This window comes from Teleopsis dalmanni, chromosome 2 (assembly GCF_002237135.1).
Source record: "Teleopsis dalmanni isolate 2A chromosome 2, ASM223713v2, whole genome shotgun sequence".
Lineage (NCBI taxonomy): Eukaryota > Metazoa > Arthropoda > Insecta > Diptera > Diopsidae > Teleopsis > Teleopsis dalmanni.
Window position 1 is genome coordinate 195,156,487 of NC_051847.1, and position 23,436 is coordinate 195,179,922.

General features: G+C 31.3%; 1 protein-coding gene across 1 annotated transcript; it reads right to left on the bottom strand.

Moving 5' to 3' along the window:
- Nucleotides 1–21,878: 21,878 nt before the first annotated feature.
- Nucleotides 21,879–22,879, bottom strand: LOC119676493. The gene is made up of 3 exons (XM_038087732.1): nt 22,802–22,879; nt 22,471–22,762; nt 21,879–22,405 (listed from the first exon to the last, which is right to left on the bottom strand). The coding sequence occupies exons 2-3, from the start codon at nt 22,685–22,687 to the stop codon at nt 21,879–21,881; spliced, it is 744 nt and encodes a 247-aa protein (XP_037943660.1). The 5' UTR covers nt 22,688–22,762; nt 22,802–22,879.
- Nucleotides 22,880–23,436: the final 557 nt, after the last annotated feature.

Sequence of the window (23,436 nt, forward strand, 5' to 3'; positions counted from 1 at the left end):
TTTCCCTCAATAACCAGATGTTGTGGAACAGTTATACCGCTGAACGCACGGTCGCCATTGCCTCATATGTTTAAAGCAGGGATCACCACGAGAAGTTTGAGGATGACATTTGTGTAGAGAGACCCTTTGAGACGCATGCACACACCTTGATCCCTGATTTCTTGTATTATTGATATTCAGATGTCTGAGTTGGTGAATCAGCACCTTTACTCTATTTTATCTGTGGATAGTTTTAAGTCACACTAAGAATAACTGAATACGGGGCTTTATAATATGACGGATCTGATGTCTTTGTATCTGTCTGTGTTTATCAAATTTCGCTGTATTTTTAGGATACTGAGTGTTGGATTATTGTGACTGTCAATTGTATTGAACAGTTTCAGAGCACGATCTTTAATGTATTTTTCGACTGAATCGACTCTCAGAAGTCTGTGGATATCCGCTCCTCTTACGTACCATGGGGCGTTAACCAGTTTTCTTAAGGCAATATTTTGCCTTCTTTGAAGAATTTTTAAAGTTGATTTTGGCGCTTGGCAAAACGCAATACTGCCATAAAGTAGTCCAGGTTTAATAATCTGCATAAATATGCTAACTCTATTCTTTATGTTTAGCTTTTTGCTGCTGATGAGCGGGTGAAGGGAGTGTAATATTCGGGCAGCTTGAGCTCGTTTGGACTTGAAATGTGCTTTCCAGGAGTGCTTGTTATCAAAGGTTATGCCTAGGTATTTGAGAGAATCGGCCCATTCTATTTGTTGTTCTTCTACCTTTAATTTTCTGGGTGCTTGGCGGCGCTTCCTGGTAATGAAAATCGCTCGAGTCTTTTCTGCGTTCAATTTTATTTTCCACTTTTTAAAATACTGAACAAGCACGTCAATGTGACCCTGTATGGTGTTGGAGATATTGCAGGCTATTTTGTCTGAGTACACAATACAAATGTCGTCAGCATAGAGCGATAGCATAGAAGGCTCGAGTTTCGGTATGTCTGCAGTGAACAGGCTATAGAGAAATGGAGATAACGGTGACCCCTGTGGTACTCCAGCCTGTATCGATTTTACTGAAGAGGTTGAATTGTTCACTTTGACTTGGAACGACCTTTCATTTAAGAAACTGCCTATGAGCTTGATGATAGATGGCGGAAAGTTCTGAGCAGCCATTTTCACAATTAGGCCCGAGTGCCAGACTTTGTCAAAGGCTTTAGTGACATCAAAAGAGATAAGACCAGTCGACATCCTACTTCTAAGTGCAGATTGTGTGATTCCGTTGAGTGGTTGTCTCTGAAGCCAAATTGCTCATCAGGGATGATATTATTCGAGCTTAGGTGGTCTTTCAATTTTGCCAGAATGACTCTTTCTGCTACTTTCCCCGATTTCTTGTAATAGCACATAAAAATATTAGTAACAAATGAATATTCTTTATGTTTACGTTATACAAAGACATCGGATACATAATTAAATTGTTTAATGGAAAATTATTACATATACTACTTTTATAATTAGTTTTGAATGACTTTGATAAGAAGAAAAAAGAAATAAAATTAAACAAATTAAAATAAAATAAAATAAATTAAATTTTGAAAACTCACTACACATGCTTCCATTAATAAATTAACTTCATCGCTTTTCCTTATAAATATAAATGGCCCAAATTTTTTTCTCCATATGAAAACTATCTTTTTTCAGAACCTTTAATAAAACTTTTTAATCAATTCACTCTGAAAAGGCATTTCATTTACAATTTCAAAAAGCCATTCGAGTTACAAGTTCTGTGTTAAAAGTAAAAAGTTAGGCAAAAAACTGAACAAACTTTGTGGAACTTAAAAAACAAATACGATAAAACAAAAATAGTGTCCTTGTCACATATGTCAAAGGACTACTTAAATTGACATTTTGCACTAATTTATTTATTTACAAGTTAACAGTTTGGTTTTTGCAATTTAATTTAATTTTTTTCCTTCTTTTCCATAAACAAATTTTATGCACAGTAGTTGTTTAACTTTAAAATGCCCTTGAGTGAAGTTCTTCATATGCATAAAATATTAACTTATATACACATAAACATACATACAAATTATATATTTATATAAATATAATAAATATATATAGGTACATAATTACCATATACCATACATATAGATGATTCGAACCAAAAATGCATGTACTCGTTCTAGTACTTGTATCTTTGTATCTTTGTATCTATGTATCTTAGTATCTGAGTCACTGTGTATGTCCCTTAATGACATTTTTTGTTTGGCTTGTTAAGGATTTTCCACTTGTTGTAACTGTTGTTGCTTTTTATGTTTTCCTTATGAATGATACTACTCAAGGCTTTTATAAGTACAAAATGCTCTTAATTATGCGCATCAGCTGAAAGGATAAGTGCAGGATAATGAAAATAAAGAACGAAAAGTTCATATGCTGCAAGCATTTGTGAACTGTGCTTTTTTTGCTTGTATTCATAAAAAATAAGAAAAATTAAATAAAAAAACAATGTAAACATTTATTTTAATAAAAAACAAAAAAAAATGGTTTTAAGTGCAGATACAATATTTAAAAATGAAATGGAAAGCAAGTTAGTTGTGAACCCCATAAGTGCAACTGCGAGTTTGTTATAGAATGAAAGCTAGGAAAGAGTTTCTCCATAAATTTTCTGAAGACAATTTTTCTGAGAAAGTAACCCTACCTTGTTTACTGTCGAATATCTCCTTAGATACGTTTGGATTTAAGCGCTAGAACTTAAAATTTAGTTTAAGCTAAGTTGAGGTTTAAGCAGTACAATTTTAAAATCAATGCTCTATAATGGGAATTCTATAGAAATAGATCTATTAACTATATCTATACAATTCCCATGGCACAGCAAATAAATAATTTTGGTAGTCACTTTAAAGTCGTAGCCCAGATAGTTTCAAATTAATCTATTTAACTCAGATGACTATCAGGTTTCGATAAAAGGAACTTGCTATCACGTTTTGAAAATAGCTACAGGACTCACAAAATAGTTTCTTTTTTTTGTTTGTTTTTTCGAGGTTGAAGAACAAAATATCTACACACACCCGCAGAAACGTCTTTCTCACAAAATAGTTGACATCGATGGGGATAGATATAACTTTTTATAAAAAAACTTTTAGCTTTATACAGTTAAACATTGTCACTAAAAAGAACTACACCTACCCCAAGAGTTGCTCTAACAAATAGGGATGTGAACTCTTTCAATCACAACTTATTGACCTTATTATATAGAAAAATATTCTCAGTAGTCAGACTTTTACGAATCAGTGACAAAAAAAAACTCTAACAAATCAGTCTTAAGACACTTGGATATATAACTTTCTTATCTCTCGATTTTATTTTTTAATGTTCGTTTGTTATTAAGTTGGGAAAAATTAAGTTGGGAGTTGAATGATTGGAGGTGTAGGTGTCGTGCCCCCTAAAGAACTGACTCAAGCAATAGATGGATAATATACTCTTATAAGAAACCAACTGTAAGAAAATAGAAAAAATAAATAAGTTAAATTTTTGAAGAACTAAAAACATTAGGGACACCAAAAAAAACCTAAAGATGGCATTGATTTTTTTCAACGTACTCTTGTTAATAGGGTTTAAGGGTTTCTATGTCTCTAAAATCAACTCAAAAATAAGACCTTTTTTTAGCACATTTCTTCATATTTTTGACGTAAAAAATATTCACCTCCTTAAATGATGTTACTAAAATTGTTTCTATATATATCTACGAAATGTATGAGAATATTAAAACTATACTTAATATCAGAAACATATAATATATGTTTGTTTATATGTATATTTATAAATCTGAAATTAATAATAATGAAATAATAAATTATGCAGATATTTTTAACTTAAGAAAAACATTTGATTTTATTTAAGCAAATTGTATTGAAGCTCATTTAATTTAAAAAAAATTGTAATAAAATCATAATATTATCTTTTAATTAATTTACATTCGTAGAAGCATTCGAGTAATAGTAGATAAATATTCCATACCTGCGAGGCAATCTCTGTACTCACACTCATACCCGTACCCGTAGACACCAGCAGGAAATAAAAACTAAAAGAAATTACAAATAAAAATTATATTAAAAATAATGTAACAATGACTGTAATAGCAAAAATAAAATTAATATAAAAACTATATCCTTAAATACAACACTCTTCCTTACCATATATATTTGAATAAATAAATAAGAGAGCGCAAAGACATATTGACTTTTTAAAAATTAAAAAAAAAAGCGATAGAAAAAATGAAGACATGGCATTAGATTTACCTATTCCATAGATTTAACTATAATTTTTTTTCTCTATGCTTTCTTTGTCTATGTAAAATAGATACATATTTGAAATATATTAATATAATACATATGTATGTGCTACATGCCGAATTTAGAGCTATATACCAAATATAACAAAATATTGCTTCCTATGAGATAGGAGTGACACCACAAAAAATTGTAGTCCTTATAAACTGCACAAACTATATATGTCTCACAGATTATCCAAGGAAGTAGTTATAGCTGATTATGGAGAAGCAGAAAAAAGAAAGCAATCATAATACTGGAGGACATTGCCACAAAAATAAACTTTTCTCTTCTAAATAAAAATTATTTTTAGAAGGGTTCGAATAGAAATGAAAAGACAACAACAATTTTAGTTAATTTATTGAAGTTTAGCTGACCATACAACACTGTTACGAGTATTATCATCAGTGGTCTTCGGTAATATTCGAATTTTTTCGATTCGTGTGCTTACTGGAGTACTAACGTAGCACTGTGCCATTGCGCCTATGCTCCAACGGTGGCGAGTTCCAACAAATGGATTATGCAGGAGTTGCCAAGATGAAGAGAAGGTAGAATCTATCAATCACTTCCTGTGTCTCTGTCCAGGACTTCGGACAAGGCGACTTCAAAATCTTGGGGAACGATTTTTCGCTGGCTTGGAAAAGATAACGAAAGCAAACTTATCGGATCTCCTCAACTTCATCTGGAAAACCAAATCGTTTAACAAGGATCACAAAGGTTAACAACTCGCCTCTTCCGGCAAAATTTTTAAGGGAATCACAATGGGCAATATATGCCTCCGAGTGGAAGTGCTGACAACTATCAACACGCGCCTTCCGAACCTTATAGTCCCTTTTTAATTTGTTTGGCTTAGAACTTACGCCTGTCAAATCTGAAGCGTTGACTAATCGTTTTTTTCCACAAGTAGCTAAGGCTGCACTCGTTTGTTGACTTTTAATAAAATTCTAGGAATTTACGTCAAGAGGTTGCCATACTTTTTTTTTAACATTAAAACTTAAATTTAAAAGTGATTAGAATCTTACCTTAAATTGAAAATAATTTTTTTCTAACTCATATCCTGTATAGAAGATATATCCTGTAGCTACAAAAATAAATAAAAAACATCACAGAAACTTTAATTTCTATTTCCTTTTTGTTTTTGTTTTTGTTTTTGTTTTTGTTTTTATTTAAAAAACAAAAAACTGTTTGAAAGATAAAAGTAAATGGAAATATGAATTATTAAATATTAACACGTACATTTTATAACTTAAAGACACTGAAAGATATACATACATTGACAGATTCGCAGGATTATCTAAAAAGCTGACATTTTGTCGTTTAGTTATCAAAACAGCATAGAAAATTGATTGGAGGAAGCAATGGAGCAATGGAGCGCGTCCTGTAAAACCACTTAAAAGATGCCTCAATACAAGCAATAAACTTCCAAAGATGTGCTTTTTGTGAAAAATATAATTTTATTTTATTATTTTTCTTTTTTTTTTTAACAAATACACTTTGAAAAATATAGTAGAGTACAAGAAGCAAAGGACAACATATATGTTTGTGACAATGCAAATGTAAAAATGTTTGTGTTAAAATATGAATCAAAAAGGAAAAAATGTGCTTATCCTTCGGCAATAAAATTCGATAAAAATCGAAGTAATGCTGACGCTAAACGCGCGCCAAGGTATAAAAGATTTTGATGTCTGTCTAAGTACATTTATGAACCAATACTTCCAGAGACGCACACATGCTCACACTAAATTGAGTATGTGCTGAGTATGCCTCCTTGTTTACTCAGGCAGTTTATTAAAATTGTGCACCAGAACGAGCTTCATCGTCTTAAAGATGGCAAGATGGCAAATAACGTGGCAACCTTTTCAATGAGTATGCATACGCACGCCCGCACTCCTGCACTCCCGCACGCCGCTATGTTGTGATGCGAAACGTTACACTTTCCGTTGTAATGCGATGAAGCGTACGATATCGCTTATATGTCCTCAGGGAATCAAACTAAACTACATACGAGTAGTCCTCGCACGCCAACAGTTAAGTAAGTTTATTGAGCATGTGTACAAGTGTATTACTTAAAGTTTAACTGTATTGCTTATAAGCGATAAAAGGAAAATTCTTGTTTGAAGACACTTTTCTTTTATGCTTTTCCGCTTTTTTCTAAAATTTCATACGCTTACATATCCTTGTCACTTTTATTGTTGCCTCACATAAAAGGCAGCTCCTTTTTGTCACTTTTATTTCATGTAAAGTTTATAAATATTTTCTAAGTATTGAAAACCATTGTTAATAATACTGCAAGCATGCAATGAGAACTAAATTGTCATAACTGTGATAGAAAAAATCTCTCTCACTCTCTCTCTACCTCTCTCTATCTCTCTTTGGCTCCCTCTATTTCTCTCTCTTGCTCTATTTCTCTAGTATTCTTCTTTAATAATATTTTCATGTAAAAAGGCATACTACGGTCATTGGTCATTGACATCAAAAGTTGCCAATACGAACAACGCTGACAACGAAATAATAACAATTTTAAACTTCTCTTCAAGCCAGTTCTAAATCGAATAAAACCTCGAGCAATTGATTTGATTCATATTGGCGCAACAGATGACCCGATTTTTAACTCAACCGACGATTGTAAAGCACAACATACATTGTTTTTCACCTAACCTTCTCACAACACATATAGCTTTAACTTGTAATGTAACGTCTGTTATGACGGAAGTAACTATTTTACTTAAGAGAAACTATTGTATAGAGAGGTTTTGAAAAGTAGTAAATAACAACAACATAATTTTATTATTTTTAATTATTTGCATATTTGGCTACCCAAATAGCCAAAATATCGGTGCTGACAGGTCATTGCAAATTATAAAGACAAGCAATAAGATTTAATCTGCTCTATAACGGCATTTCTCGAATTTGTGACTCTGTGATTGAGAATTAAACTGTTATCTATCTCAAGTTAAAGTGCCATTTATTAACTAAGAAGAGGTTCAAAATTTCTGGGGCGCCTTTTCTAATTAACCTAATAAAGCTGTTATCCCTTAAAATTAAGGACATAGGTCTAAAAACTTGATTTAGATTTACTGTGTTGGTTCCCTTATACCTGATTTGTGTAATCATGTATTCTAAAAGTAATGCTGTTCATGACCTAAACACTTTGAACTTTTCCCTGTGTAGTAGTCTCATTTGATCTGACATCTCATTTGTGTTGTCGCAAAAACCCATGTTATTTGTGATCAAGCGAGCTTTGGTACAAAAGGCTATCACCCCGAACATAATCCAACCTATTTTTGCAACCCTAATGAAAGTTTGCTAACCTATCCTAGACAAAAATATGGCATAGGCTTACCCAAAAATATTGTTTGGTGCGAGACTTCAAACCTCTTTCGATTTAATTAAAGTCAAATAGGGGGTTTACATATATTCCTATATGAGGAAAATTACGGATGTGGAGGAAACTCTCTTTTACATCATATATCGGTGCCTCTCATTGGTAAAGAAAAGATTCCAAATCTTTGTTATCCCTTTTCAAGTAAACCTGACGAAACTAAGCTAGCTATCATTTTTTAAACTTATGGAAATAGCCAAATTTGCTAGGTTGTTTTTCTTCTATTTGTATGGAGGAGTCGTAACCTTTTCAAAAAAACACTGACTCTGAGCTAGATGCTTCGAACTTTTTCTTCTCTGTATAAGGCAACGAAAAAGTCTTTTAAATTACACTGTAAGTATGTTTGGTAATAGACAAATATATATAATTCAAAGTGCAGAACTATTATAATAAACTGCACTACTTCGTTTTTTAATTAACAAACTCTAGTTTTATCGTACTATCCGAATGCTTTCTAAAATCAATAAAAAACAATTTCTACAGAAAAACGTTAATAATAAGGAATTAAAGACAATTTTTTCTTTAAAAAGGACTTCATTAAATCGAAAAAAGAACTGTTTTTTCAAAAACCCTATTTGGATTAGAAAGTTTCAATTCAAGAAGGAAATAAACGTTTAAACATGTAATGGAGTTCCTTTTAATGGCAATTTTTTTTGTCAGTATGTAACTATTTTACACTGTAAAGTAATTCAATCAATTTTACATTTAGCCATTTCTTTGCATACTTGAAAAGAAATTACACAATCTTACTCACATCAACACACCCGCAAAGATTCGACGCATTGATGTGAATGCATAAAAACACACAAAGGAAAACACATTGCAAACCTAAAGCGATTTTTATAGCATTTTTAGCAATTCCATTTCCGTTTCCGCTTCCGCTTCCTGTATTCAAATATTCACACAAGCTTTCACTCAAACTGTGTAACGCAATCAAAATTTCTTTTCAGACCAATCGATTTAGCACCACAGCACAGCACACGGTCGACAGTATCACTTGAATCACTTGAATGCGTCTCGCATTGTAATGTGCGTTGTCCTTGCACCTGTTCACCTGTTCACCTGTTTGTGCTCCGATACTACATTAAATGCTGTGTCGCATGTCCTCCGTGTCCTGACGTGTCAACGCATTTATATGGGTCACGTTTGCCAGCGATTACATACACAGCCAAACAAGTCTGCAAGCAATTTTAACCGAAATGTAAACTGCTTTTGTTTGCTTCAGCAGTGCACGTAAAAGGGTTAAGGTAGGCGTACTTTTAAGCGGTGTGGCAACATAATGTCAGCTTTAAATGTGTGCGAAGGATTAAGTCACATAAAACTGTGTTTGTGTCTTTGAGCTATCAGCGAATTCAATTCGAAATCTTTTCGTTCGCACTTAATTTTTAAAGCTACCAAAAAAAAAAACGAAAACGATAAAAAGAGCCATAGATGCAAAAGATTGAACGAAATGAAAGGAGAGAGCAGTGTGGTCACACTGATTCCTGAATACACTACAATATTGACTACTTCGTTAAGATTAAGATTTTATGTCCAATAACAACGAGTACTGGTCAGAAGTAATGTAACGAGCAAAAGAACTCAACCAACTATCAAAATAGTTTCTGATGTTCCTACTCTGAGCTTCTGAAGTTAAGTAAGAAAAAGCAATAGTTACAATATTGACTATTTCCATAATAAGCTATATCTAATAACAACGAGTAATGTTCAATAGCACTGTAACGAGTATGAGAACGCACCCAATTATAAAAATAGTTTCTAATGTTCCTACTCGAAGCTTCTGAAGTTAAGTAACAAAAAGCAATGGTTACAATATTGACTATTTCCATAATAAGCTACATGTAATAACAACGAGTAATTTTCAATAGTAATGTAACGAGTAAAAAATCTAACCCAAAATAGTTTCTGATGTTCCTACTCGGAGCTTCTGAAATTAAGCAACAAAAAGCAATGGTTGCAATATTGACTATTTCTATAAAAAGTTATATCTAATAACAACGAGTAATGTTCAATAGTACTGTAACGAGTATAAGAACTCACCCAATTATCAAAATTGTTTGTAATGTTCCTACTCGTAGCTTCTGAAGTTTAGAAAGAAAAGGCAAAGGTTACAATATTGACTATATCCATTATATTCTGTATTTAAAAACAACGAGCACTGGTCAGTAGTAATGTAACGAGTATAAGAATCCATGCAACTATCAAAATAGTTTCTAACATTCCTAATAGGGTTTTACAAAATTAAAGAAGAAAGAATAGTGGTTACTGAATAAAAACGAATTAACCAATAAAAATTAGATATTTAAATAGAGTAGGATAGAATAGGATTGTTTTTTTAGAAGAATATAGTCGGGATTAGTGTAGGTGACTTCAATATGAGTAGAAAATTTGCTTAGTTATATTTAATAAAATAATAAACATAATCAAGAGCAAATATTGGTACTTAAACATAGAAAATACTAACGTTGTTGAAGAGACCATTTAAAGATAGAAAGATGATGTACTACTCGTATTATATTTTCTAAACATGCCTACATCATCTGCACGACCTCATGTTGGACAGCTTCCATAGATCTTTTTGAGGTTTACATGTTGGAGCAATGAATATATAGGACTTCTCGAGAGAGTTCTTTTTAAATCCAATAGCCTCTCAAAAATTTTCTAAACAAAGAGGGTCAGACTGATTGGTCTGAAAACTATTTCTGTTTCAAGGGTTCCTTTTTTAGCATTTGAAATGGAGTTGAGCTTTATTAGTTTCTTACTTTAAATGAACATTACATTTATCTTACTAAAGGTTTGCCGTAAGTTGAACTTGCAGAAGCGAAAGTGGAAATGCTTCCTCCAATACATACTATCTAGTTATTATGGATTACAAAGGCAACTAGAGACTCAGCTTTATCATTATATTTGGAGAAATATTTAAATATTTCTTATGCAATACATAACGTAGGCCTACTTTGAATCTGTTTGCAGTAAATATTATAATATTTTCTAGGGACACTCTTTCAGGATTGCTGGCTAATGACTATATCAACGTCATTGTCTGTTAGAATGAGACAAGATTTTTCGTTGCGTAGATTATTCGTAGAGTCCAAATTAATTTACATAATCTTTATATCCATATTTTACTGGTTATCTATATCAGTATAACCGTTCTTGATTCGCACACTATCAATTAATTTATCGACATCATCGATAATATTGTCCTACTCTTTTTCCGAGTTTTGCTTACTTACTGTTGTGTTCCTCTCTTCATGGATCATAAAGTCTCCTTCCGAGTTTGAAGCGTAGAAAATTATTCATTTAGCATACCTTATGTCGAGCTTTTTTGGCATCTTCCAGCAGTTAGAGGTACTATACTGTAGTAAAATGAAAGCACGACACACTATTCTTTTGCGAAACCTCTACTTTGATGACTGATCATTTAGCCATTGAAATAGTATAATATTTAATAAACTCTATATTACCATTTATGGCCCAATGTTCCCCTGGGAACGTACTGATTGATTGATTGATATTACCATTAAATTTCATACAGGTATTCGTATGCGGAATACCGCATATCGCTATTTATATGATATTGGTAGCTGGAAGGACATTGTGCCGAAAACCCTTTGAGTCGTTCCGGATTTCGGCCATTGCGTCGTTCAGTGAACCTTGATCATTACATTTGATAATCCTTTTAATTTTTGGGTGCCCTGTAATTTATATTAGATTTGTATTAGATGATTCTGATGATTTTGTAGGAAAGTAGTCAGTTTTTAGTAGTCATTTTCAAATACTTGAACTGTTATCCTTCTGTATAGACTATAATTAATAGATTTTAACTTAATAAAAAACTTCTTTAACAGTACTATCTACTCATTTTTGTTACCAAAAAATCTCATCCTTTCAAAATGAAAAAGTTTCAATAATTGAATAATTTTGGTAAACTTTTATTAATATTAAATATCCTGATTATTCACTGATTTGCTTCAATTTACGCGCCAGAACCGAAATTAGTGGAATTGCCTTCCTCCAGTCCCAGGACATTTTGTTATTGTAAATGCCATATGCGTTGACAGCTTGACGAATAAACAATTTTTAATTTATTTAAAATTAATTTTTGGAAATTTTATAATAAAATTTAGCATTTGATTTGATTTGCAAATGAAAGGACACACAAAACGAAATGACAATGAATGGCAACCAAAACTTTTTGACATTATTAAATTATTTTAGGGGTCAAATACATTTAAATTGAAGAGAAGATTTATTGAAAATAAATCTACTGAAGGACATTAAATTCCTTCGAAGAAGTTTAAAGTTTAATTTATTATTTCATATAAATTTAAATAGAAATAAATTTTTATAGATTATTTAAGAACTTTAAGTCTGAGCATTTAAGAAAGTATTATTTCAGTAATGATAAAAGATATAAGTTAGCAAATATTTTATACTTATATTCTTATATACTTAAATATTTAGAGTACATAAGTTCATATATATATAGTAAAATTATATATCAAAATGTTCACAAAACGTCTTTCAATAACGAACGCGGTATGAATATTAGGATTAGGTTATTATTATTATTATAATTGAGTAAGGAATCGTGCACTGCGACCTGAAAGATCTATTGTGCCCCTTTGTCGGGTTAGAGTATTTCTCCAAGTCCGATTTCTTTAATGAAAGACAGTATGGATCCTATCTTCCCCAGTCTTGAATCCTTATGATCCATGAAGTACCCTCCTAGGTGTTTCTTTCGCTTATGCATCAGTGCCGGGCACTCCCCAAGCACATGGTATGCCGTTTCTCTCTCTTCCCTGCAGTATCTGCAGTCTGAGTTGGATTGAATTCCTAACTTCGATAGGTGATTATTCAATCTGCAGTGACCGGTCAGTAATCCCGTAATAATTCTTATGTTAGTTTTTGATTGTACTATGCAATCTTTAAAGCGTTTTAGGTTGTAAGTCCCTAAAAGCATTTTAGATTGTGAGAGTCTTGGTAGCATTTCCCAATAGAGTTCTCTCTCTTTTTTTTTTTTTAACCTAACCTAGGATTAGGTTAGTGTGACTATCTCTATTTGACCAACTTACTTAGACTCTACGGATCCATTATGATACTACTGCTCAACACAGAGCCTTAACAATATTACTTGTGGGACCATTGTGAGGCTTTTATAAAGTTAAGATATTTTTTATCTTAACGTCGGATAGCTCTGTGGGAAAGTAGATTATAGATTTATGGATTATAGATTTATGGATTATAGATTTATTTAGAGTACCCAATTCATCTGCATCTAATTGAAATAAAATAATAATCAAGCTAAAATAATAATAGCTTGATACCGTTAAAATTACCTGGACTTGAAACTGAAAATAGGTCTTTCTCTTTTCTGATATAAATTAACTTTTTTGTAATTAGTTTCTTTAGACTTACTACTAACACTTGACTAATTCCAGTAATACATGTGGTACAATGTCAGTTCTAAAGTATACAGGACTTTTGAAACCGATATTCATAGTGAGACCATCTATAGGTCTAAGTAAGGTAGATACTTTACTGATCAACTATCCGAGTTTTATGACTTTTAGATGAATAGAGTAGACTATAAAAAGGATGGCTTTGGCTAACAGATTTAAATTCAATTTTTATAGAACCATTATATTGAAAAAGTACCCACTAAAATGTAATGCAAATCATTTTGAGGTAAACTAAGCATAAATTATTGGCTCCACATAATCTAACTTTATTGCACATAACTATTATTTGAAGTTATTTTTTTTATAAGACTATAATATTTTTTCTACTACTTTGCCAATGATTTGTTATTTATGATAACTTCATATGGTAGTTATAGTGTAGTCTGGAAATGTCACTTGAAATGAAGAGGATGGGTTAAGTATGTGAAAGTCGAGCCCTCACTTTCAAGGGTGTCGGATCGTGTTCAGTGCGTAGGCTTTCCCCTCTTCCCCATCTCATAAAACAAACAAAAAAAAATATGTTAATAAGAAGACCATATAGAGTGAAATGAATAACATTTATAACAGCTATATATTTTGCGCCTAAGCATCTATCATGGTACTATCTATCATAATACCAAATTAAACCTTAAAAATATAATACATTTCATAACACACAGTAATTATTAAATAATTTTTTTATGAAAATTGAAAAGAACTCCATTGTTCTATAATGCACAGACACCACATATAATCATTTTAAATTTATATAAATATATCTGGATGTATCAATATTTAAAATTTAATCCACATTATTAATATTTAAAAGTCATTTTAAATAAATTTAAATATACTTAATCCATCAAATAACTGTCACTTATATGAGATATAGTAGAAAAACATATTCAATTATCTTAATATATTTATAAAAACCATTTTTAAACAACAGTTCACCATAAAACATTCTGCATTTAATGAAATACTGTTCCAGTTTATCTCTTAACCTCAATGTTGTTATATATATATATATATGTATGTATGTATGTATGTATGTATGTATATATATACATGTATATATTATATATATTATAAAAAAATACCATTATAATTAAATTATCACTCAATTTTAAGAACTTTGTTCACATCGATGCGTTGTTGACATTGTTGACGGTGGAATGACAAAATTAAACTCAAGCAATCCATTTCAAAGTAATTATTTACGAATTTATCATATCAGAAGCCTAACAACACTTGTGGGCACTACAATTGAAAAGAAGGACTAATAAACAATAAGGACACAATAATTAATCGAATCGATTTCGATTGATAAATCTGAATTCAATCTAGATTAACTCTGGATTTGTCAAATTTTGTTGCCCAATCGAACATTTTTAGAGTAGTCCAACATTTTTGTAGTAATGTTAGTGGATACTTATATTTTTCACACATGACGGGTGCGAAAAACTGTTCCATCTAAGCGATTTTAAGGTGCTTTTCACTGAATTTTTGAAGACCTTATAATAATAGTATTGCTTTTTTTATGAAGTGATACTATTTCCATACTAGTAGTAAAGGTGACCCAGAATCAATTCTATTTAATTACAGTAACCCATGTTTTTCAATATAGAATTATATTTTCCTTATTTATGTCATAGCTATTTGAACCAGTGTACTTGAGCACTTTTACTCTCTATTAACTCGAGTTATCTTCAAAATCCTTACTTACGCCTTGACTGCACTATTTATTATCACTTCATCAAACTAAGCAATAATTGACCTCAGATCTGCATATCTCCCCGAAGAGCCTGTAACCATTCTGAGATTCGATAACGTGGTGTTGATAAGTTTGTCAGTTTTCGTAAATAATTTCAGAGCGCTATCCTTTATGTATTTTTTATCGGATCAATCTTGAGGTCTCTGGGGATGTCATTCGTCCTAATGTACCATGGTATATTTTCCTTAGTTAACTTAAGCAAGTATATCAAAAATTATGTTTTCTTGTCAAAATGTGTTCTTTCAAGTACATATACCGTTGGGTTCTGTTCTCATATACGAGTAGTGCAATGGCGTCTACTTTATTGCCAACCATATAAAATCTTAAATGCATGCATGATGGCAACACCATTCGAAATGAGGAACGTAGACATAAATTGCATATTTACGTTGCTTAAATTGTAGTTGCAGTTAAATTTGCCAGCGATAAAGCCGCAAGCGTTAATAAATCTCAACCCAAAACAGCTGCAACAACATTAGCGGAAGCGGCTGATCACATTGGTCGACCATTTTTAAATGCAATACGAATTGACTTCCGTTGGCCATTTTTTAAGTAATTTAAATGAGCACAAAAATCTGCCAACATTGGCAATACCATTTTCTGCTCTTGCTGCTGCTGCTGCTGCTGCTACTATAGATGCTACTCTTGTTGCTGTTGTTGTTGCTGTTGCTGTTGTTGGGCTCCGATAATGTTGCTGATGATGTTGTTACGGTGACATTATTGCAGTTTGGTTGTGGTTGTTGTTGTTGTTACTGCCAATGCCATCATATTAATGTGTTTTTAATACATTGAGGTGAGCTAGGCTAGGCTTGGCTAGGTCGGGACAGACCAGGCTACGGTGACAAATGAAGTACGAGTACATAGCGCTGCGGGTTTCCAACATGTGTTAATTTTTCTGCGTGTGTGTAGTTTTATGTGTGTGTAATTGTGTAATTTATGTGTGACTCCATGTGTGTTTGCGGGTATGTCACATAAGGTCTGTTGTGACAAATGGCAAATGTCAATAGAGTTTTTTATTTTTTTTTCTTATTTTTTTTTTTTGTAGTATTTTTTTTATTTATTTTAATGAAGTAAATTTAAATTATTTTCAAATTAATTTTAATGCCAGGCCCATTTTAAATAAAATATTGACTTTTAACAGATGCTGCCACTGCCACTGTTGCTGCTGCTGCTGCTGTTGCTGCTGCTGTTGTTCTTATTGTTTTTGTTGTGCGGTAAGTTTTTTCTATAATATTATTTAATTTTTTTTTTAATTTTGTTTTTGTGTACTTATATTACATATATTGTATGGCATTTATACCTATATAATACATATATCAATTTACGGTTTAAGTCAAAAGTGACTGCAATTGCAGTGTCGTTGGCGGTTGCATTCTGTAGAACTCAAATAGTTGTGCATTTAATGCAAAATTTTTTAAGGATATTTGACACAACAACAACAAATTGAAATAAAATGTTTTAAATGCAGTCAAACTTCCATAACTCAAACTTCTATAACTCCAATTTTCTATAACTCGAACCAAAAACAGTGCACCAAGGTTTTAAAGAGCAAATTACATACAATTCTGATAGGAATTGTATTCCGATAGGACTGTGGAATAGAGCATTCTATAAGTCGAATTTTTGTTTTAAGTATAAATACATTTTGCTGTTTGGGGAAGTCCCTTTTTTCGAACCAAATGTTCAATTTTTTTCTTTTGCTTCTTTGTGTAAATGCCAGTCGCGGGCAGCGTGGTTTAAAGTAAATAAAACAACTTCCAATGCTACTTTTAACGATTATATTGAGCTTGATGATGAAATTTGTATATCAAGCTTTCCTACAGATGACGATATCATTGAGCATTATAGCTCTAAATTGCTGAATCCAATTCTAAGCACAACGCAAAGTAATGTTGAGGGTTCGGTAGATGCAATTGTCAGCCTTCAGCCTTCCAAGAATGAAGTAGAAGACTCATTCAATATACTGAATTTATATTTGCAAACGAATGATACTACAACTGATGATCACTATCAGAGTTTGAATAAAGTGGAATCTCTTTTTATTGAAAACAAGAGTCCCTCACAAGTCCTAAACCTTAATTTCTGTATATTTTACTTCACTATAACTTCTGTGCTTTATTTGATTGCAAATAAATAAATAACTTAAAATGCAATTCTATGTTAGTTTCTTTCAAAAATAAAAAAAAAATAAAAAAAATCTCTAACTCGAGGTCTACATAAGTCGAACCTTCTCTTTGCAAACTTGGACTTTTTATTTTTTTACAAAAAAAAAAAAATAAAAAAAATTCTCTAACTCGAAGTCTCTATAAATCGAACCTTCTCTTTGCAAACTTGGACTTTTTATTTTTTTACAAAAAAAAAAAAATAAAAAAAATTCTCTAACTCGAGGTCTACATACGTCGAACCTTCTCTTTGCAAACTTGGACTTCGAGTTATGGAAGTTTGACTGTATTTTTCTTAAAAAACACATCTCTTATTATTATATTTATTTACTTCAAAATATTTAAAATTTTTTAACAATAAAAAAAAATTATTTTTATGCAATGTCAAGGAATACTAAACACACACACAGAGGCCATACATTACAGAGATATTAAATTTTTAAACTTAATTTTTTTCTTCCTATTTCCGGTTATTACTATTTACTTTTTGTCCTTCTCCACATTATTATTATCCTTATTCTTTTTAAATTATATAAGAAAAATAAAAGCGAAACAAAATAAGTTACGTACATTTTACGTTGCCTTTTATCCTTCTCCATTACATTTTGGAGATGGCCGATTGACCATTCCGTACGTATGCGTCTGTCTGTATGCAAGTAGAATTTTTATCTCAGTCACCCGACGACTCCTTAGTCTCCATCACTGCAGTGGTGGTGTGTCCGTTTATCTGTTCACTCAACCAAATGTCTGTCCATATACTATTTCCGACATAGTCTGCAGTCCTCGCATCATAAAATTGTTTGCGCTGTGATCGTATTTTAGCTTTTGAATAACCAGCCAAGGCACGCAAGGAATTTCATGCATCCTACTTGGTGTGTGCTATGTTATCCTTATGTCATACCATGCATTCACATCTGCCATTATCCTTACAACTCGTATTTGTGTGTACATTTGTATGTATGTACATATATGTATATAGAATATGTACTCATATAGTTTGTATGTCCACATGTGTTTATTTGTATTAATGGCAATTTTATTATATTTGCTCGCAGACATTTGCTGTAATAGGAAAATGGGATTTTAGGATATAAAAATTATGATAGATTACCGCATGGACTCAACTAACTTACTGCATTGAAGTCCTTTCATTTGGTAGCTTTAAAATGCTTTGACATTTACAAAAATTATTAAGCTTTGACAAGATTCTTTCTCCCATATATGACATTTTTGGTAATAAATAATTTTATTTATATATTTTAATCGATTTTTATCATATCCTATGCAAAGGATTATAGAACTTAGGATGTGCGCGAGTTAGGCTAAGTTGCGTTCTAAATGAGGGAAATTCTAAGATGAGCCAACAATGTAGTGATGTGTCGATACGTGTTGATAAATGGCTAAATGTGTGCAGTGCAAAAAATCCCAAAAAAATCTCCCATTTGGTTTAGCATCAACTTAGCCTAACTCGCACACGACCTAAGTATTAATTAGGCAAATTTAATCGATTATTTTAATAGAAACTAAAAGTATTTTTGAATTGAAAATCATACATTCAAATGTCACCTTAATAACCTGTGGACTAAGTTGGAGTAAAAGAGAGAGATATATTTTCATATATATATATAGCCAATAGAAAAATATTTTCTGTTTTTCAGTCTATTTTTGGACAAATTTTAATGAAAGATATATCGGCTAATTATATACATATATGACTTCTAGCTATATTATGTTGAAGATAATTGAGTTACTGACTTGAGCACTTTTACTCTCTACTAACTGCGAGGTTTCTTCAAATCCCCTCTCTACGCCTTGACTGGATTGCTATTTATCACTTTATCAGACTAAGCAATAATTGATCTCAGATCTGCATAACTCCCCAAAAAAATCTGTAACCATTCTGACATTTGATAACGCGGTGTTGGTAAGTCTGTCACTTTTCGTAAATAATTTCACTAATCCAATTTGTCCAAATGAATTTTAGCGGCTCTGTGGTTTGGGAACTATGTAGCTATTGCATCAAAGCGTCCCAACCAAGTAATATCAATATATTGTTTTGAGTCATCGAAGAAGTGTGTGATCTGAAATTGTCATAGTGTAACGCAATTAATAATTGATATAGCAATTAAAGTAATTTTTGCGTTGTATATATAATGATGCTCTAACATATGACTGATAATTTATATTTTATGTGAATTATGTTAAAATATATCAATATTTCCAATATTCTGATTGTTGAGGGAACTTAAACCATCTTTTTCATTCATATCCCCTTTATAATATACCATATATAGAACACTGTAATACCTATGAATTCTTAAAACTTTTATAAGTACAGATTTAGGAATAAATATTCTATAGCAGTTTTTAGACGTGGACTACTATTTTACTTTTAAGAAGATTTGTGTATTGGCATTTTAATCTCTACGCATGACTATGTCGGTTTATGGGATAGTTCGAATAAGTGGAAACATCAAAGAATAACAACATGTGGTAAAATGAAATACTTTACCATTACCTGGGACTCGCCAGAAAAGCGAACATTCTTTTCCTCTGGTGTCTACTCGATGGTTCCAATATATACACTGTTCACTGATTATATATATATATATATATATAAACTAACCTTATTGTGGTACTAAAAAGTCCATCGGTTTGTTTCCAAGTGATTTGTATGTCATCACATTACTTCCAAGTCCAGACTTGGACCAAACAAGTTTTAATCTACTTGCGAGACAAGCTTCTAAAAGTCTGTAAAAGGCAAGCTTTAAAAGATTGATGACAGTGAGCAATCACTCTGAAACTGCTTTGAGTCAGTTGAAATTCATTAGTAGAATCGTGTTATGAACTCACAGTCCATCTCTTCAGGTTACAGATCTATTGAGTTGTATATTAAACCCATTGTGGGGCACTAATCGTGTTTTATTTTTGACGCACATATTTTTGCTGTTAGTTTTTATATGGTAAATATTTTACATTGCTTTATGTGTTATCATCGTATAGGTATATATATTAAAAATAATCAGCTTTTATTTGGACCAATAAAAACACAAATTCCTATTGTGTCCATGTCCAATATTGACTTGGAAGCATTGTCACAAGATTTCTGAACATAAAATGTAAGTTTTCTTTTTATTCCTGACTAAATTTATATGTGTATACGTTTTAATCAAGTTTTTATTATATATATTTATGTATTTTCAATATATAGTAATAAATATATTTGCTTAAGTTAAATGTATTTTTATAAAAATATTTGTTTGCAGTCTTGGAACAAATTTTACAATGCACACTTAAGTGTCGATTTGACCCTTAAGTCATACATAACATATATTATTTTATTTATTTATTATATATTATTTTAGTTGCTAATAGCGAAGACTTAACAGTTATTTAACGTACGTGTGAATTGCAAAACTAGTCCTTAGTGTTATTATTGATATAATGAAATAAAATTTAAATAAGTAAATAAAATGTATAAGAAAAAAATTGATACAAAATATTTTTCTTAAGTAATGAATGTGAATACTTATACGCAATTTGTAGCAAGCCTAACAACAGTTTGGCATACATTGTATAAATTTCTTACTATTGCTATGCAAATTTAACTGTGAAAATAGCAGTACGTAATGGTTCATAACTTTGCTAAAAATTTTAACAGAAAACGCTCAATTGACCAATTTTATGGAAATTATACTATTAAACAATGGAATACTTAATATTTTTATATGTGTATTTTGGTTTATACACTTATTGACATTATTGTTATTATATTTTGTATTAAAGTAGAAATTAATACAATATTTTATTTGAAAGTAATGCATGAATGTCAATACTAAAACTGAATTACAAAAATTTTGCTAACAGTTTTAAAGTCGTTGCGTAACTATTTCCTCTTACAGTACAAGTAAAACTGTAAACGCTTCAAAACAGTTTGGTTTTTGTCTCCACTAAGTATACAGAACCAAATGCTAAATTAAGCGTTCTTTTTGAAGGAATTGATTGACCAACAAAATATTGAAATTAAATTTAGATTCACAATAAAAATAAATTATAATAAATTATATAGATTATTTATAATCTATCTAAATAAATGAACATAAATATATAACAGTCATATGTTTAATAAAATATCTTAAAAGACCATTGTGTTGTAGACTTGGTAACTGTTGTGCTGGTAACCGTTATCCTTAAGCGTTATCCTAGTAACGATTATCCTGGCAGCTATTATCCTGATAACCGGTATGCATATTTGCGTTCAAAGACTTGCCAGAATCTTCCAAGTGATGTCACTGTGTTTTCAAGAGAACTAATATATTTTTTATATATATCAATGAAGTATGGAAGTACTTTTACAGCACGCGCTGAGCTGTTCCTCACCCACAGCCTTTGGGTACAGTTTCATCAATGTATTTAGGCATTTGATATATTGCTAGAGCTTCAGTTTAATATCTTTATCCGCAACAATGCACCAAAACTGCTAATTCTCGGATAAAAGTTTTTGGTGCATACAACCGCCACTCCAAACTCCAACCCAATCTTAAAGCAAATACTTTAGATATGCTGTGACTTCTACCTTTGGTGCTACACAGATGAGCCTCCCGACAGTTTACAAAAATAACCATTCAAAATTCATAAAAACAATGAGCTTATTTATATAAACATTTTTATTGTTTAATCATAATATTATGTTATTAATAATATTTAGTAGTCTTCTTACTATGACACTTACATTTGATATCTATGATCAAAAAATAAGCATTACTGATTTACTTTTCTCCATTGAATTAAATTTTAATTTGTTGATTTATTTGTTATCCATTAGTTGTAATTTCGACAAATATGAGAGTATATAGGCTCGGGCTTTTATTTGATTGGAAGCATTTAATGTAGTTATAATATCAGTAGCTGCTTTCATAAATACTTTATTGGGATTACTTGAGAATGAAGACGATGTAGTAGTGTCGGACGATGCTGTATCCATTGCATGCATTGGTTGAGCATCAGTCAATACATGCAATAATTCGTCCCATGTATCAACAGTGTCATTATTAGAATTAGTCATTGCTGAGGAGATTTCTTCACATGGACATATCCTATCATCACATTCAAATTGTCCGATAACTTTACCATTCGAATCACTAACTGCGAAATGGATGACACGTTCAGAAACTTCGGAGTTTTCATCTTCTATTATTTCTCCTGCAAGAATATTATTCTGAACTTCAACTTCCTCGACATCATTTTCTTCTTTATTTCTGGGTTGGTAGTAAAAGTCCAGAAATGACAATTCATCCATCAACTCCCAAGTTTTACGATTTTTTTTCTTCTTATCTGTAAATTTCATCAAATTTGGATTTAAAAGAATTTTGAAAGAAAAAAAAATTAATGAAGCATACTTCTTTTTTCATAAAAGCCCCTTTTTTCCCTGGCATATCTATCGCGTAACGCCTTCCAGCGCTTTTTGCACTGGAGTGCAGTGGAGTGTAAGTTTTTAGCAATTTCATCCCAAATATCAAGCGTCAACCGGATACTTTGATACGCAAAAGGGTAGTCGGAATTCAACATTGTCTCCTTTACTGATCTTATAAGTTTCTTGTCTAAATTCCTGTCCATAGCTTTCTTGATTTTTTAACAATTTATTTTTTCTAAAATTGTTTTTCTAATTTTGATCGCGCTCAGTCCCGTTATCTAACAAGTGACGCGCACAATACGACAAAGTCCCGTTACCCAACAAGTGACGCGCACAATACGGCAAAGTCCCGTTACCCAACAAGTGACGCGCATAAACGTAGGCAGGTGACCAAAACAACAAAAACTTTTTTTTTAGTATTTGCAATTTACTTTTGTCAATTAATTTGCTTTTTATCTTTATTAAAAACAAATATATTAATCAAGCTTTATAATTTTTAACTCCACTTGAATTCAATTATCTTTATTGAATGGTTACTTTTTCATCACCGTTTTTTACGTGGATTTCCTTATTACTTGCCGCTATTTGACCGTTGCTTTTTTCCTCCTTCTTCATTCAAAACGTATGTTTTTTGTGGTTCTTCATTCATTCTCCATTCTTTCTTTGTTTGGGTTTAGGGTTCATTAAAAAAAAATATAAGTAACCGCAAATGCAGAATATCATTTAATGTGATTATTCGTTACAATAGTAACCAACATCGGATGGCTGATATATGTGTGTATTTAAATAATTATTTTAAAATTACTTAACTATATTTTTAAAGATTTATGTGATTGAATATTTATAATTAACTTTTTTATATTTTAATGCAATTATTTCAAATCCCTTAACAATGTTTTCATACATATAAATAAATAATTTTAATTAATTAATTAAGCTGGTCCCAGCGGGT